General features: G+C 43.6%; 1 protein-coding gene across 3 annotated transcripts in view; it reads right to left on the reverse strand.

Moving 5' to 3' along the window:
* Window positions 1-17030, reverse strand: part of crebbpa (CREB binding protein a) — a 42651-nt gene that overhangs the window by 6060 nt on the left and 19561 nt on the right. Inside the window, exons 4-24 of one of the 3 annotated variants that reach the window (XM_071504658.1) lie at window positions 15711-15978; window positions 12965-13078; window positions 11341-11610; window positions 10840-10939; window positions 10537-10674; window positions 10277-10394; window positions 9956-10127; window positions 9731-9793; window positions 9232-9353; window positions 8166-8378; window positions 7438-7737; window positions 6926-7105; window positions 6143-6314; window positions 5444-5562; window positions 5079-5318; window positions 4604-4692; window positions 3623-3703; window positions 2530-2586; window positions 1693-1770; window positions 1517-1584; window positions 867-1017 (exon numbers count right to left, since the gene is read on the reverse strand). In XM_071504658.1, coding sequence (XP_071360759.1) covers window positions 867-1017; window positions 1517-1584; window positions 1693-1770; window positions 2530-2586; window positions 3623-3703; window positions 4604-4692; window positions 5079-5318; window positions 5444-5562; window positions 6143-6314; window positions 6926-7105; window positions 7438-7737; window positions 8166-8378; window positions 9232-9353; window positions 9731-9793; window positions 9956-10127; window positions 10277-10394; window positions 10537-10674; window positions 10840-10939; window positions 11341-11610; window positions 12965-13078; window positions 15711-15978 — 3113 coding nt within the window. Of the gene's footprint in view, window positions 1-866; window positions 1018-1516; window positions 1585-1692; window positions 1771-2529; window positions 2587-3622; window positions 3704-4603; window positions 4693-5078; window positions 5319-5443; window positions 5563-6142; window positions 6315-6925; window positions 7106-7437; window positions 7741-8165; window positions 8379-9231; window positions 9354-9730; window positions 9794-9955; window positions 10128-10276; window positions 10395-10536; window positions 10675-10839; window positions 10940-11340; window positions 11611-12964; window positions 13079-15710; window positions 15979-17030 lie in introns of all 3 variants that reach the window. The other 2 variants (XM_071504657.1, XM_071504659.1) reach the window with 2 other exon arrangements.

The following is a 17030-nucleotide window of genomic DNA, read 5'->3' on the forward strand; positions in this document are numbered from 1 at the left end:
AAAAAAATTAAAATGTGTCAACATCTCGTGATCTACAAAAGAGCTAGAACATTTTGTGACATTCGGTCTTGGGTTACTGCAAACTAAAACGAGAGATGTTGCTCTGAACACAACACAAATGTGTGGATTGTGAAACGCTGCTGATTTTTTACAATGATATTTTATTGAACTAAATTCAATAGGTACATAATATAGAACATAAACATTTTATAATACCAGCATAAACAGCTTTTTTCACCATTTTATTGTAACTTTAAAGGTTTCCAGGAAACAAGAGTCACAAGCTGAGACGCTTCCTTGTGTGTCGCTGGTTTTAGAGACCCTCAAGAACATAATGGGACAATTCAAGCCAAGTGGCCTTGAGTCAATAAAAAGCAAACGGCCTTAAATCAGTCCACCTGAAGATAACAAGTTCTTGGATGACGGCCTCCTCCCTGTGAGGAAACAGTGAACAACCCTCTGAGGTTAGGGAGGGTGTACACACACTCCATCTAGTCAAACACACAGGTTCCATACTGACTCTGAGTGGTAAAAAGCTTTATAGAGGGCATTCAGCTTTGTACGGTGAGAACAATAAAAACTAAGCTCAGGACAAATACGAGTTACCAGTGCATCTATACATCAAAGAGGCAGGTAACTGGTCGTCTGCAGTGTTACAGCCTCCCTCATCTTGTCTAGTTGATAAATAATAATAAAGTAATATGAACTTTAAAGCAATAACACTGTTTAACAAAACAAAGCACACATTAATTATACGCATGTTTTTAGAGTCTGTTTTAGTCCTGAGTGAAAACTCCAGATCAAAATCTCATTTTAAACATCATCCCCCAGATCTCCTGTGTCCCTGTGGTCAGTGATGCTCTCACCTGGCTTTCATGCCCGGTTTCACATCCACCGTTTTGTCGGAGCTCGCCACCACTCGCACAAACACCTCCCCGGCCTCTGGGTGGTTCTGTCTCTTCAAGTATTTATTCACACGGTCCTCTATGTACATTCCCAATCGTGTCGACTGCAGCCCTACAGTGAACAAACACAGCAGAAATATTTCAAAACTGTCAGTTGTGTTAACTTTCCGGGATGAAAGAAAGGGTTATACCACGTCAAACACAACCTGCAACAGCCATCAATTCAGCAAGAGGAAAGCACTAGAACTGATGACTGCGACACTAGTGATGGTTTATGTGAGACAATGAGAGCTCACATCTGTCTGCACCATGTGCCATAAAGGTCAGATATGTTCTCCAGGGCTATAAACACCTAAGAAGAACCAACCAAAGCTGTCACTGCAGGGAACCACTGACAAGACACGTTACAGTGAAAGCTGGAGCAAGAAGATTTATTTATGCAAATATTACAACTGCAACAATTAGTCAATTAATCCATTAGTCGACTGAGCAAAAAATATAATCCTTTTAGTAATTTTTAAGCAAAAATGTCAAATGTGAGGATGATGCTTGTGTTTGTCATGTATTATAAAAAACTGGGGTTTTGGATGAATACAAAGGCAAGCACTAACTTTTTGCAGAGAACTTGTTTTCCTTCCGTGTTTTTCCACTCTTCTTCAAACAGTTGTCACAAATGAACCTGGGAAGAGAAAGAGAGAGAAAGGTAAAAGTTATTGTTACAATTAGCACTTGAAATATGGGAAAAAAAAAAAAAAAAAAAGATAAGAATTTGAGTTTGACATCTCACCCAGATGGCCAAATGACCTCGTAGTGTAAGACGCATATCTGGTGCATTTTCCGCCCACAATCTTTACATTCAACAAACCTGACAAAAAACAAAATGCATTAATGAGACTTGTCATATTTCCACATATAAAGTAGGCCAAATGTTCACAATGCTAAATCTAGCAGTACTGAATGAAGCTGTACCATCCAGCCCACTCCTCTAAAAAGCACCAATGCAGAAACATTGTTCCAGATCTCAAAACTGTGCAAATCATGTGTCTGATGGTCATCATTTGTATGAATGTTGATATCTCAACTGCTGACACAGCAAGCAACATTAACATCTCCATTCAAGTTTATGTTCCTCCAGTCGTTACGCACTTGCAAGCCAGCCAATGCAAGTGCGCCTTTGTGGGAGGTTTAGTACATTTTCTGCATCTTGATTAACAATAAATCACAACGGCAATAAGAAAGGCAATCACTGCGTGTCTCAGGGCCTATCTGATGGAAAAACTCTCATTGGACACGCAGAGTTTTGAGTTCCACTCAACAGGGGGCGTTGCTGAGTTGCCCTGAGGCTCCACTGAAACTGAAGTGATTGATCAGGGAGCTCCAGAGAGAAAATATGCAGACTGAGCACCAAAAGCACAAAAACAAAGCCAGATGTGGGTGGCAGAAAATAACTTTTAAAGATGTGATCCGGAACACAAAAGTAGGAATTATTTCCTGCCATTATTCAACACACACGAAACTAACTTCTAAAAGGAAGCACAGACAGAGCATGCTTTCTGTCAGCGTGAGTGCCAGTGTTAGTCATTAAAAGAGTGGGTGGGTGGGGGGTGGGCATGTGTCTACTTACGGTTCAGGGTCGAGAACATCGTTCTTCTTCCGTTCAAACTGGTCTTTTGAGATCATCCTGAAGCGTTAGGAAAGAGACGGGGAATAAAGAGGGGACAGTCAGTAAGAGATATAACACACACACACTAACAGTTTTTCAGTTCTGTGCTCTGTGTGTTTCTTATTGCTGACTGAGTCATGGTAACAATTTAAATACAATACTACAAAAAAAACGGCCTTGAAAGTCAATGCATGGGCATGTGGGCTGCTGCTCGGTGCAGTTTCAGTAATGCACAAATTATAAACATCTAATATACTGTTTATGAAATATGTGCATTGACGGATGTGAAATTAAAATCCAGTAAATGGGCTAAAAAAGTCAATATCAAGTCACATTATAGATCAACACAATGACATGTTTCTAACAGCTGGAGACATTCTCAATATTTTATTGGAAACTGTGACGGACAAGCACTTTGTTCGATGCTGGGAACGTAACAGTTCGTTGGCTTAGGTTGTAAAATACTATGAAACGTGAGGAACTAGAATTACCCCCTCACAGTTGTGTGCTTCAGACAAACAGGCAAGTTGTAATTTACATCAGTGTCCGTCCAGACTCATTTAATTTATAATTTAAGACTTTGAAGGAATTTAGTGTAATAAAACAGATTGTGTCACATTTAGCATATTAATTCTTCTGTTATGGCCGTAGTGTGTTTTGTGAGGTCACTGTCACCTTGACCTTTGACCACCAAAATCTAACAAATTCATCAGCAAGACCAAGTGAACATCTATGCCAAATCTGAAGAATTCCCTCACGGTGTTCCAGAGATATCGTGTTCACAGGAGTGGAACGGACGTGAAAACGTGATGCCTCCGCCCACAGCTGTTGTTAAACATTATTTTCTTCAGCAAGTACAGTAGCGGCTCTGAATCTGACCCGGTACTCTAATGAATAAAAGGGACATTTCCCTTTGCTGTTATAAAAATAATTTGACAAGTTCCAGAAACAATGAAGAGGGCAGAGGTCTCCTCTCACAATGCGTCACACTAAAACTAGAGCTTTTTTTTTTTCTTCTTCTCACAGTGGGCACACCAATAGCCAGGTTACTTACGTCTGTGGCTGTGCAGGATCATCTCCTAACGTCACACTCTCCCCCTGGATCTCATTGAAGCACTTCTCACAGAAATGATACCTGGAAGAACACACATTCAACATTCAGCTCACTCAACACTATTAACACAGCTGAACATTTCAATGCGGACCCTCATGTTCTTTTCCACTGAATTTCAGTGTCCAGATATTCGTCTGTGTGTGTCCAATACAACTATGCACAAAATAACACTTGTCTTCTTTGTTTTCTAATAGAGAGCGCACAATCCCTGCGCTCCCATTGAGAGTGTAAATGGACTGCGCTGCAGGAGCCTCATGCTGTCTGTCAAGCTGTGCTGTTTCACTACTGCTGCTGTGCTACTCTGCTCTCCAAGTGTCTAGTCCAAGTGTGAAAAAAGGGCTGCAGATGCACAGTTTATACTGCAGGGGGTGCAAGGGAACACAGTGTAAATATCTGCTGGCTTTCAACTGAGAGGAAAAGGCAATGATGGCAATGCTGTTTGTGGCCTTCACCAAAGCGTTATATTTTCATCTGTGACACAAGAGAGGGGGGCGGCCATCCTGAATTCACTCAGTCCCTTGATGCACAGGGAAAAACAAACACTTTGCTCTGCTGCTTTCAGTGTCCGACACTCTTTTGGGTCTTCGGAGTGTTTCCCTTCATGGGAATGGGACGCAATGCTGGAACCTAGCTGTTAATAAATGTTGTTGTGAGCAAAACCCATTTAGTCGTCTTATGCCATGCCAGGACCGAGAGGCAGAGCCATTAAATCTGTAGCTGTCAGGATGACAGTCGTGCCGGGACGACAGCCGTCCCTCCAGAGCTACAGAGGAACAGAACCCAGGCTGCAGGGGCTGTGTGATGGCTGCATTTACTGCCCATCGAAACACTTAATAAGCAACTGTGCATGTGTGACATGTATGAGATGCTTCAGTTGTATACACACAGACGGACGCAGGCATTCATCCGCACACACTGTACCTGTTCTGGTAACTGTAGTATGTGCCTCCAGTAGGTATGGTGCAGAGCTGCTTGCCATAGCAACAGAGGGTTTGAGGAGAAAACTCGTACTGTCGACACAAGTGAGATGACAAAGGTGGTCAAAACACAATTTTTCAATAAATCCTTCAAGAGTAGGAAAATCAATTAGTCTGAAGGTTATTATTTAAAGTTTAGCAGCTAAATTTGCCTCATCTCTGCGTTAGTGCTGGGTGATAAAACACCAAAATATTCAGTCACATGGGGGAAAGTAAAACCCATGCTCATAACTTCTGAGTCACACTGCTTCTGCGTGTTTTACCAAACTAAATCCAAGAGTGAAGATGGAAGTTAAAATTGAATTTTTAGTAACTTGGCAGCCAGCACCTAACAGCTATTTATGACTGACAGTGAATCAATGCCGTTTCAGTCTTTCCTAATCCATTTACTGTATCTTTAACTGCTCCTTTCATCTCACCTTCCTCCCGCAGCAGTAGCCCAGGCCCTGCATGACAGGGTCGATCTCTGACTCAAACACCTCAGCCAGCTTTGAGCAGTACTTGTAGACACGGGACGTCTTGCGGTTGTAGAGCCAGGCGTTGTTGAACATCAGCCAGACGTCGTCGACGTATTGCCACGGCTCTTGGTATTGGCCCGTGTCAAGCTTACGCTTTATTGTGGACAGATCTATTGGGTTCTTAACGATATCAAAGTAGTCCTAAAGGGAGCAGGACGAAGGAAAATCTTTGTGTTACTCATCAAAGAGCTGAAAATAGGGCAGCTGAACTATGTGCGTCCACAAAAGTGAAAGCATTAAGTGACGAGTGTGTATATGCCACCTACCGGGATACCGAGAAGCATGGGGTCTACTGGCTGTCTGAAGGGGAGAGACTCAGGGTCCTGCCTGTAGAGAGACTCCAAAGTTGGCATCAGAGCCTGGCGCAACTCCTCTGGCTTAAAGACTGAAAAAAGAAGCAATGAAAAGACGAAGAAAGTGTTATACAGAAAGAGACAATTGTTTAAGGAAAAATGTTTTCTACACATTAAATATAAGGGGGGAAAAGGCCACTCTAGCACATGTTGTTCAACTTCTTTCTGAAGCTATTCAAACTTTTCCTGATTTAATCAGTAAGTGCAAAATAAGTGTCTTGTTCCCAGTCACATAATTTGGGGACACACCTTCACAAATACAGACTAAACATCTGAGACACAGGGGACACCTTTCTTACATCAGAGAAATGTTTAGTTTGACTAAAGCTAACCGTGAGCTGCGCCTGCCCTCTGGGAAGTCTCCACTAATTCAACAGTGCTCACTTCATGACTGAGCAAGAGTTTTGATTGTTTCTAAATCTGACCCATGTTATTACTTGCTCGCAAATCAATCGTAACTGAATCACTGCGTCAGGTGGCCTTCAAGTGGGTATTGTGATTTGTCAAGGATAACCTGCAAGCAGCTGCGCAGCCGGCAAGTTTTACTGAAACTTCAAATAAGTCATGACTGTCTCACAGTTGGTTTTATTCATCCTTTGGCTTCAGACTCACTTTTCCTCCGTGACTGAGAGGGGGATGAGGATGTTGTGCTGTTGGCTCCGCCCTCTTCCTCTTCTTTGGGTTCTGTCTTCATTTCCGGCTTTTTCTCCTCCACCTCCATCGGCTCTGGCTTTTCCTCTGGCTCCTCCTTCTTCACCAACGTTGAAGCAGAGTCGTCCTCAGTCTACAGACAAACAGGCAAACGACTCATTACACCATTGTCATTTTTTTTTCTTAAACTAAAACACTCACAGGGGTTTGATGACTGATTTGTCTCACACACGTTCATGACTTTAATATGGAAAAGGTTAATTGTGTCTTGTGTTAAGACATTTGTGTAGATCCCTGAGGCAGCTGCTTCGACTCCACGCTGCAAAAAGCTTATCATGCTGCTGCAATGTCCACAGAAGAAATGATGGTTTGCTCCTTAATCAACAGGGAAAAACAAGCTCACTGGCTACTGACAGCGTGGAGTCAGGAGTATGATTAAAAATGTACATGAAAAACTTTTTTATATTATTAAACGTGTTACATTTATTCAAACAGTAAGTGCATGAATTTATGATCAAATGAAAAAAAAATAAGATGTTAAACTGATCAAGCCACATCAGCTTGATTTGATAGAAAAACACAGGGTGGATCAAAGACTGGAGATGCAATTGTTGCAAGTGTGTGTGGTTGTCAAATTTCCAATTGCAACATTGGAGGGAATTTCAGATGCTGTTTGACCATCTGACAAGTGCTTTGAAGCTGACTGACGCTTTCAGTCTATTTGACCGTGCAGCCCCAACCCACCTCCATCTTGGGCTCAGTTTTGCCGCCAGCGGCCTCAAACTCCTGTTGGTCGTGGTGTGTCTCTGCTTTGACCTCCTGGACAGGCAGGTCAGCTCCAACATGCTGCGAGTGCAGGTCGGCGCTGGTGGCTGAGGCCGGCGTGGGCACCCGATTATCCAGACTGGCTCCTGGCTGAGACAGCTGAAACACAGCAGGGCAGGGAGGGAGAGAAAAAAAAAAAAAAAGACATATGAGGTTTGTGCAACAGCTCCACTCCTTTTCTGCATGCAGAACTGACGCTATGACACAGACGAACACCTCCCATATTCATTTCACTGCTCCCTTAAGGTGAAAGATGTGATATTCCCATTGTGATGGATGCTACAAAGAATGGTGAGGATGCAGTTAGGAGACAGAGAGGTGGATGTGGATGGGACGGGTTGATACATGGCAGTCAGAGGGATGGGAGTTTGCACGGGAAGGGAGGGGTGGGGGGTTCAGAGCGGAGGGCATGCGGAGGGTCTCAGTCTCACCGGCGTGGTAGGGGGCTGAGGCGGGGGCTGCTTCTGTGCTGCTGCGGGGAGCTCCGCCTGGGGTTGGGGCTGGGTGGGACAGGGTGGGGTGGCACCCTGGGCTTGGGCAGGGCCAGGGAGGGTGGGGGTGGAGCTGCGGCTGGAGGGCTGGGGGTGCGGCAGGTTAGTGGCCCCCCCAGCCGTGGAGGCGGAGGAGGCAGCAGGCGGAGGCGTGGAGTGCAAGGGGGTTTGGGAGGAGGCTAGCTGAGGACCCAGCGAGGGGCCAAGTGCATTCATGGGGAGGTTAGCACTCTGCTGCTGCTGCTGGAAAGAAGGACACACACATAAAGGGCAGGGGGTACATAGACACACATACACCCACACGCGCAAGCACACACACACATATATGCGCGCGCACGCACGCACACACACACACACACACACACACACACACACACGCGTGCACCCACGAGAAGCAGACAAACATACAGTCGAAATGTCAAACAGACAAACAACACCACATAAAATTTGGAGTTTAGAGGGCACCTTGTGATTGGTACAAGAACAATTATAGAGCCATTAGTGTGTAGTATGATTGGTTAAAATAGTTTGAGTTTAGTTTCGCAGCAGCTAGTTGGAATTAGCGCAACTTTGTAGCATCTCTAAGGGGTAGCATTACCAAATACAACCAAACCGATCAGCTGTCCAACTAAAGTTTACTACAGCTCACGTCTTTCTCCGTGTCTCACCTGGGTGACAGCAGCTTGTGCCTGTGGCTGACCCATGCCAGGGCCCACGGTGACGCTCATGGCGCCTGTTGCGGCGACTGCAGCAGATCCTGGAGGGAACTGGGTCTGAGCCAGAAACTGTCCCTGGCTGGCCGTCTGGCCCACCATGTTGCCGCCGCCGTGTCCGGCCATCATGCCCTGGGCCTGGGGCATCCTAGAGGGAGACATGCCCATCTACAAGGCAGGAAAACAAGACGTTACTATGACCACAGCGACACAAATTCTTTGAGTATTTCCACTAACGCCATCGCAAAGATCTATCACATTACTGACATTCCGCCTATACAATAATGCAGTTATGATCTATTATAAATATTTTCCATCTACAATAAGGCAGTGAGAGAGTGTGTGTGAAGGGGGATGGAGGGCTGCAACATTTAAATTGTCTAAATTATATCCCATAATTCAATGACCTTCTTGTTAGTTTGACTCGCAGTCTCCTAACAACGAACACATGATGTCATTCGTTAAGTTATTATTAACAAAAATGCTGAGAGGTCACAACCGACATGAAACTGCCGGCCAGTAAAAAAATAATATAACCCAACATTTAAATTAGTCTCTCTCCAGCTGTACTGGTTAAGGTTCACTTTTACCCAGGATTGAAATGGCACACACTTTGTATTCCCCGCTGGCCTCTTCTTTAACAAGGTGCATTATTTTCTGCTCAATGGTCAGCGCCTCTATCCCACACTTGACTTCCCAAAAGCCCTCCAGTGCCTACCTTTCACAGTTTGGCTAAAAGCGAAGCTGTCCTGCGGCACAATGGAAAAATCCATTCAGCACTGGTTTAAGCTTCTGCCAACAGCAGGTCTTCTGCTTTTTCGTACTTTGTCTACTTATTTGTCTACTTTGTCTACTTGTCCATCTTAAAAAATTCACCAAACACTCATGACCTGAACAGTCGACTACATTTTTAACAAGCCTCAGGTACCTTGAGCAGAGTTTGCTCGTGTTACTTGTGTGGGTCTGTGCGCGTGTGCGTGTGTGTGTGTGTGTGTGCCCCTCTGCCCCCTGCCCTCCTCACCGCTGGAACGGAACTCATGTTCATTTGCTGTGGGTGGTTCATGGGTGAGGCAGCTCGGGCTCCCATGGGTGCCTGGGAGATCTGGGCGTTGGGCAGAGCCATGTGGTTGAACTGGTTGATTCCTGGACAGAGGAGTAGGAAGAAATGTGAAACAATGGACGTGGAGAAGGACTACACAATACCAAGATGGTGTCTAACATTGATAGATTTTTCCAGTTCAGTGCAATTTGAAGCTTAAGCTACATGGTGATATTCCACCTTTTTATTTTAGCATCTCGCCTTTTATTTAAACAATCTGTTCTGTTCTTCTTTACTGGTTCATCTTGGTTTTCTACAACTTCAGTCCTGTTGTCTCTTGCTCATGTTTTCCTGCTTTCTCTTTGTAGTGAAAGCAGCTCACTTTTGCTCTGCATTCTGGCTGACAGTTGTTTTATCTGACTCCACTTATGTAATCTGAGTCTGAAATGACCGTGTGTAACCTGCAACATGAAAGACGTACCTTGTGAAACCTGCATTCGATTCATGATCTGATTTGGCATGTTGGGCAGAGGAACAGGTCCATCTATAAAACAAAAACACAATACAAGAAGTTATATAAGTAAATAACCACCACATTATCAGATGTAATGAAAAACACCCAAGAACTTCCAAAAAAAAAAAAAGGCAATATGGATAAAGTTGTTTGAGATTGTACCTGAAATTCTGTTATCATATTTATACTTACTCTGTGGCCTTGGGCCCAAGGCGTTGGGCTGGGCCAGGCCAGGCTGCTGAGTCCCCTGGGTGGCCATTGGTGCCTGGTTGATGATCTGCTTCTGTAGCCTTGAGCGCCTCTTCTCCTCCAGTTCCTTTTGGATTTTGTAGATTTTCTCAGCCAAGAAGTGATAGTACTCATCCTGCAGGGAGTGATGGAGGTAAAAATAAAAATAAAAATAATAAGCAAACTGTGAATTTCGTGGCTATGCTAAAAGCCTTTGTGTGTGGCTTTGATAAGGCAACCAAATGACAGTCATGCCATGGTTGAAGGCTTGTTCAGAAGACCTACCCGGCTGTTAGCTGACTCGTACATGTCGCCCTCCACCTTTCTGGCGTAGGCCACCAGGTTCTCCATTCGTCTGTCCTTTAAAGCTGCCGGGTCAGGGGTAGGGAATATGGCTTGTACTCTGTCACAGAAGAGCAGAATTTAGAGCAGTGAACAACTATGGCAATTTTGGCCCTGAAACAAAGTCAAGAAGGGCCAAGTAACAAGTCAGGAGATTAACAAGCAATCTCCAACCGTTACATCCAGCAGGGGTATACACTTACAGTTTGTGTACGAGGTGATTGCGCAGGTCCTGAGTGACGTGCTCATGCCAGGCTTTCCTGGTGCCTGTGGCAGAGACGGGTGCTGCTGTGGGTAGGTTGCCCATTGATCCCACAGCCGACCCGTCTGACAGCAGCTGACTGGAGGTGGAACAGGAGGAACAAAGAAGGTGAGACGTCACACACAGTTTCTATCATCTGTGTTTTTTAATATAATGTGAAATTTTGCAAACAAGTGAACGAAATTCATAACAGAAAAAAATCAGGTCAGTATATGTAAGCCAGTGTCTATTGGCAGGGACTGACTTGTTAGTGTTGAGTGTGTTGGGAAGGGAGTCTGTGTGCAGGTTTGTCTGTTCTGAAGTGGTCACACCCATTGCCGCACCTCCAAGAGCCATCTGGTTACCTGTAAATACAGAACACAGTGAGCAAACAGCACAGCCCCATTTCAAAATCAAGCTCAGCACATGTATAATGGCTTTGGATGGCCGCCGTGTCTTTCTCTGAGGTGCACTCTGCACAGCAAAAAAAAATGTAAAAATGGCAGTCTGACTGCAAGTATTTAAGTTTACAGTTTTATGTCCGAACAGTAAAGTGAATGGGGATGTCTGAACATCCCCATTCACTTTACTGGGAAAGTGGTCTCAGACTCTTTTAAATAATTCAGACTTATTTAGGATCCTTGTAGTGCTGTGCATTAACAAGTCCATCAATACATACAGACATTCACAACCTTAAGAGTGGATACGGTGTTGGTAACAGTGCTCATAGAAAACCTAAGACTAAAATCAGCTCATCTGGATTTACCAAGTGCATTGATGGGTCTCATCTGCTGCGAAAGCTGTTGCTGGGCCTGTGAGTTCTGTGCGCCTGCTGTTTGTCCTGGGCCTGGGGCCTGCTGGGCCTGGGCCTGCCCAGTGGCCTGGCTGCTGTAAGGCAGCCCAAGTGCAGCGTAGGCTCTCTGCATGGAGCTGGGGTCTATGGGGGTTGAGGTATTGATGGTGGGAGCACTGGGCTGGCCCACACCAACTGAAGACATGGGGTTCTGGAGGCCCGTATTGGGAGAGCTCAGCATGGCTGGAGAGAGAGACAGATCCGTTGGTCCAGAACACACACACACTATCATACTAACTACTGTTAGCAGCTTGCAGTGTTGACCATGTTCATTACTCTATTGCTGCACCAGCTTGAGTACATAAACAATATGCAAATGTGCCAAGCTCAATAAATATGACAAAAAATCTGGTTTGGTGTAAAACATGGCAAAGAAGTACACTGCTTAAAACAGGTAATACAAAATACACACGCATTTGGACACTTTGACCTCTGGCAAGATGAAGTCATAACATGGCAGCATTATACAGTGAGAACATTAATGTAAGGCTAAATGCTTTAAAAAGCAGTGAACTGAATAAATGCATAAATCCCTTCAGGGGACAGAGCATTAGCATTTTTTTCTGGGTTCAGGCTTTGGTTGGGCTAAAAAAAACACTTGGTTTGTGCAAAGACAAAAATCGGAGGAGGCAGAACAAAGTAATGCTGTGCTCTGTTTGCGTTGGCAGGAGAGACATAAGCCCCGGCATCATGTTCTTTAACATGCAAGCCAAACAGGGACAGACCAACACTGGAATGCTCTAAGTGATGAAAGATGCTAAGCTGAGTGGTGAAGTACTGAAAAAAACACAACAGAACAAAAATGGGAGAGAAAGTTAAGTTACTAATATGAATAATCTAGGACCTAATACAAGTTACCCAGAGAAGAGATAGCAGGGCATTAAATAAAAACAGACCATGAGCCCATGACAACAGTTACATGGAGAAAGTGAAAAACAAAACAGAAAGAAGAGAAGTTTTAGTATGAGGCAGACAGTGTCAAACTCGGCTCTGTTCTATTGGGGAGCAGCGGTAAACAGCTCAACAGCCAGTGGCTCAGCGGGACTTCTCGAGCACACGCTTTCTGTTTCCACTCTCTCTCTCTCTCTCTCCCCCTCTTTCTTTCCATCACACTCCTATCCCTTCTGTGTGTCAGATTACAAGCCCAGCAGGACCACACTCTTACTCATTGAGCGCTTTTAGTCATTGTGGAGGAGCACAAGCCTAGAAATAAATTGCTCGACTGGTCTGAATGGCGAAACATAAACACATTCTACACACAAACATCTTTGACTGGTTTTCATGAAGGCAACAAGCAGGTCTAATTCTTTCTACAGCTGTCGCTACGGACTATTACAGCTCAGAATCCCAACATAATATTCTGTCATGACTGAGGTAAAGACTGCGGCCTTTTTAAAAAGGAACCCATTTCTAAATGTCCTGCTTATTCGACACAGTCAATGGAGGTAATTCAGCCTTGTGTTTGGTGTGTGGTTTAAGGTGAACGACTTGACAATGGTTAAGTGACAGTGGGCCAGAGCCTGCTGCTCATACTTACGCTGCTGGGTGCGCTTGTCGCTGGCGTTCTTCAGCGGCAGGCAGACGGGACAATCGTGTCGTGTGCAATTTTTCCAGTGGGAGATGATCTGTCTGGACGACGCACAGTGAGCCACTGCGGAGAAAAGCAAGCAGAGAAAAGGGGGGGGGGTGAGCAACAAGGTATAAAATCTTTACGCCGACAATTTTCTGCACTTAGTGACCAACAAGTGACAAAAAGAATGGGCAATATCGCCTGAAATCAATATCATGGCTATTACATTTAACCCAGTAAAGATCCATAGCGTGTTTACTGAAGCTCAGGTGTGCCCCGTCACCAATATGGCATTTTGTTTGTGTCCAAGCTCTTCAACTGTGCTGCTCTGTATACAATTACTACAGAGCTTCAAGCTTCAAGGGCTATGCAAAAGTAAACAAAATGAAATCTTATAATCTTTGTAAGAACGCCAATACCACTGGCAAAAACTCAAACATAGCAGTGTTATCATGTTGGTGGCTTTCTGTGATTCAATATGCAGTCAGTGAACAGGCCTCAGAATTAGGTCCAAAGCCAAACCAAGCAGCCCGTAGACTCCAGGGTCCCTCAGGTGAGCATGAACTAAGCCAATAGACATCAGATAAATCAAAAATCCCAGAGACGATAACTACGCGTTAGGCAACCAAATCTCTCACCATCGTTATTTCAGTAGCAGTGAGAAGCACAGATCCTGAGCGAGAGGAAATGAGCTGGCATGCAGGGAGCAGAGACACAGACTCTTTTACGCTTAACACGCCCTAGCCTCTGAATATGTTTGGCTTGAAATTGAACTTGAGCGTTCAAGTCCAAGTGCAGCGCAAACACACTGGAGTCAAACTTAATGTAGAGTAGCTCGAGGGGAATTTTTATTTAATCACAGCAATGCTGAGGGCGAAACGGGGAGGAGAGAGGCAGGGGATTCAAGAGCAGACACAAACAGACAATATCGCCAATCTAGATAAAGAAAGTGGTGGTGGGAGGAGCAGCAGAGCAAGATGCAGGGCCAAGAAGGCAAACCAGCAGGAGGGGAGAATTGTGTTTTTTGATTGGATGGAAATCCCCCGTTTGAGTCTGAATTAGGCAGAGACACATGGTGTGACCAACAAGGAGTGAAGGGAAACATATGCCTGGCCCTGGCCTGGCTACTGACCTCCCCATGGAGACCGGGGAGGGATGTAAAGCAAGAGATAAGAGGAAGCAAGGCTGCACAATTAATGAAGCATAACTGAATATGATTGAAGTAAACCTCGCAACCGATCCCTCTTTTTATATTTATTATTCATTACCACTATAGTTTCGGGTGATGCTATGATTTTGAAATCTGTTGTCAAAAAATTCAGTTGTTCCCAAATGTAGCAAAGCACAAACACCGTAGCCATTGTCATGTACATGCTCTATCTAGAGAATGATTTAAATAGGAAAAAACCTTTCTAGCTGCTGCTGCTAAGAAATGTTAACCTTACAAAGGCAAAGTGCTAATGTACAAATGTGAGATGATTTATTCCTGAAACAAAGCTCCTGATCACATCATTGTGCAGCAGCATCAAGAAAACATTTTTCTGCATCTACTGGTAACACCAGTATGTAAAAAAACAGTAAAAAAAATTCTGCCATTAACCCCATCTTTCCTACTTGACCTATACGTTACATGCAGTTATCAACATTTAATCTTAATTGCCTACTCAACACCCACGGCACACCTGATTGCTCCATTAGGTGAATCCCCATCTGTACCTCTGTACTTTTTCGTCCTGAATGATGTGTTTTTTTTTCCTTCCTTTTTTAACCTGATATGGTAGGTGTTATTTACATGGTAGGTGTAAAATCCCCCCCAAAAAATTACATTTTAAGACACAATATTGTCTGACCTTCAGTGTTGTTGTCACAGTTCAACTTGATGTTACAGTGCTTTAAATACACTGTCTATACAGTAAACAGCTTTTTAGAATTTAAAAGTAGTAAACACAGATTTTAGTCAGACATTTTTATGACCAAGTAACAAAGGTTTTATAAAAAGTACAAAACATGTTCTTCAGAAAGTTGTTCATTCTGTGAAGTGGTTTCCACCCACACCCTTAACTAATGACACTGGCTGGAGACTGGCAGCAGTGAGTGCTCTGACTGATCTGTGAGTGTAGTTGCACAATGAGAACTGGTCAGAAGTTATTCAGCAGTATGGGTACATGCATTTGTCAGTGAGGTCAATTTGTTTTTGACAGTTCAATTACACTGAAAACATGTTTGTTGTATTTCTGCTTATAAGAGGCACAAGCAGGAGACACGACCTGCAAACTATCATATTTTTTATTTATGATACAGACCTTTAGGGAACTGGGGGATTTTCTAAATGATCTTCCCCTGTCTGCTGCAACCAATTCACAGCAGCAACACTGAAAATCAGCAGCTTGTATACTCTGCTCTGTTCGCATATTAAATTTGAAAAATCCAGTAGAGGTGTTTGAGCTACACAATATCCCAAAACATGGTTATTTAAATGTCACTAATGTTCAAATCCAAGCTGGGAATTTAACAAATGATCCAGAAATCAAATGGTTTATGACTAGAATGTATATTTTACTTTGTTGAAACTAACCTGAGAAGAAAGGAGTTTATGGTGTCCTGACCCTTTAGTAAGGTGACCACACAACAGCAAAGGGGCGTTCACTTCTACAACACCTGGAAATTATCTATTTGATTTCACTGTCTATTTATTTCAAACACTCCAACTCACCCTGGCAGGACTTGCCGGCCTGGCAGTGGGTCATGTGGTTGAGGACGTTCTTCATGGTGCGGCAGTGAGGCAAGGCACAGGCCCTCACCTCCCCGTTGGCCTGCTCCCGCCGCTGGCACTTGTGTGCGTGAAGCAGCAGGACCAGCTGCTGCTGGATCAGCTTGCGCTTCTCTGGGTCGGCTGTGGGGCCTGCCGAAGGCACCGCCACGCCTCCGCTGCCGGCCAGGGGAAGCATTGTCGCCTGCTGCTGAGGCTGCTGCTGTAGCTGCTGCATGGTTGACAAAGAAAAAGGCAGATGCTCGTCAAAGTTGTAATGGGTTAAAATAATGTTGTCAATCTCTTTTTGCTTGTGGTGCCATCACAGATGTACAGAGGCTAATTCTTGTCACTTAAGGTGAGGTGATTCTCCATTTTTAGTAACAAAACTTTGCCAGGACTTCAAGTGGTGCTAAAACAGTTAGTCAGTTAGAAACATAAAGTATATGTTAGTATTATATCAACACTTGCTGGTTACAGCTTCTAAAATGTCAAGATTTAGCTTTTCTCCATTTTATATAATTGCACATGTATCCCACTGACTTGGTCGGACAAAGCATGAAATCTGATGATTCAATTCTGATTATTTCTATATTAAAGATCTGTTCACTTATTTGAGAATGATTAACAAAGTAGTAAAGAACAAAACAAGTATGTTTCTTACTGAATAGTAAAAAACGAACTAACTGGTATGCAGCAGATAGACATAATTTCACCCATGTTCAAGAAAAAAATGTCTTGATCATTTGTCACTTGATCATTTTCCCCACATGCCATTACCAGTTTAATACATGTTATCTGAAGTGAGACATGAGATATGCCTGTTCAAAGTCTAAATACTTTTTTCTTAACAATATTTGTTCAGCAGCCTTTAGAGTTGCACTTGTTATTATATGAAGTTATAAAAGTTCTTGGCAATTTCCCAGCCCTTCAAAGTCATATCTAATAGAGCAGATTAGTCATCTGATTATAGAGTCTGTCAACTTGCAATTATCATGAATCAATGCACATCAATCAAAGCAAGATTTAAAACAATGCAAAGAGCTGCAACCACTAAATGAAAATTATAAAAAGGCAATAAAACTTAAGCTTCTAAAGTCATTGACAGTAAAATATAATCAACACTGAAACAGTGATCACAGACAGTAGGAGTTAACGATGTGGTCACACATTTGGAAATCATCAAGACATGTAAATGTGATTAGTAATCACTACAACATTGATATACAGTACAATATCAAAAATGTTTTACAGAAATAAACTTATTTTGTCACAAATAAACTT

This window comes from Trachinotus anak, unplaced genomic scaffold (genome assembly GCF_046630095.1).
Source record: "Trachinotus anak isolate AG129_WGS33_773 ecotype Australia unplaced genomic scaffold, CSIRO_AGI_Tana_v1 ptg000019l, whole genome shotgun sequence".
Lineage (NCBI taxonomy): Eukaryota > Metazoa > Chordata > Actinopteri > Carangiformes > Carangidae > Trachinotus > Trachinotus anak.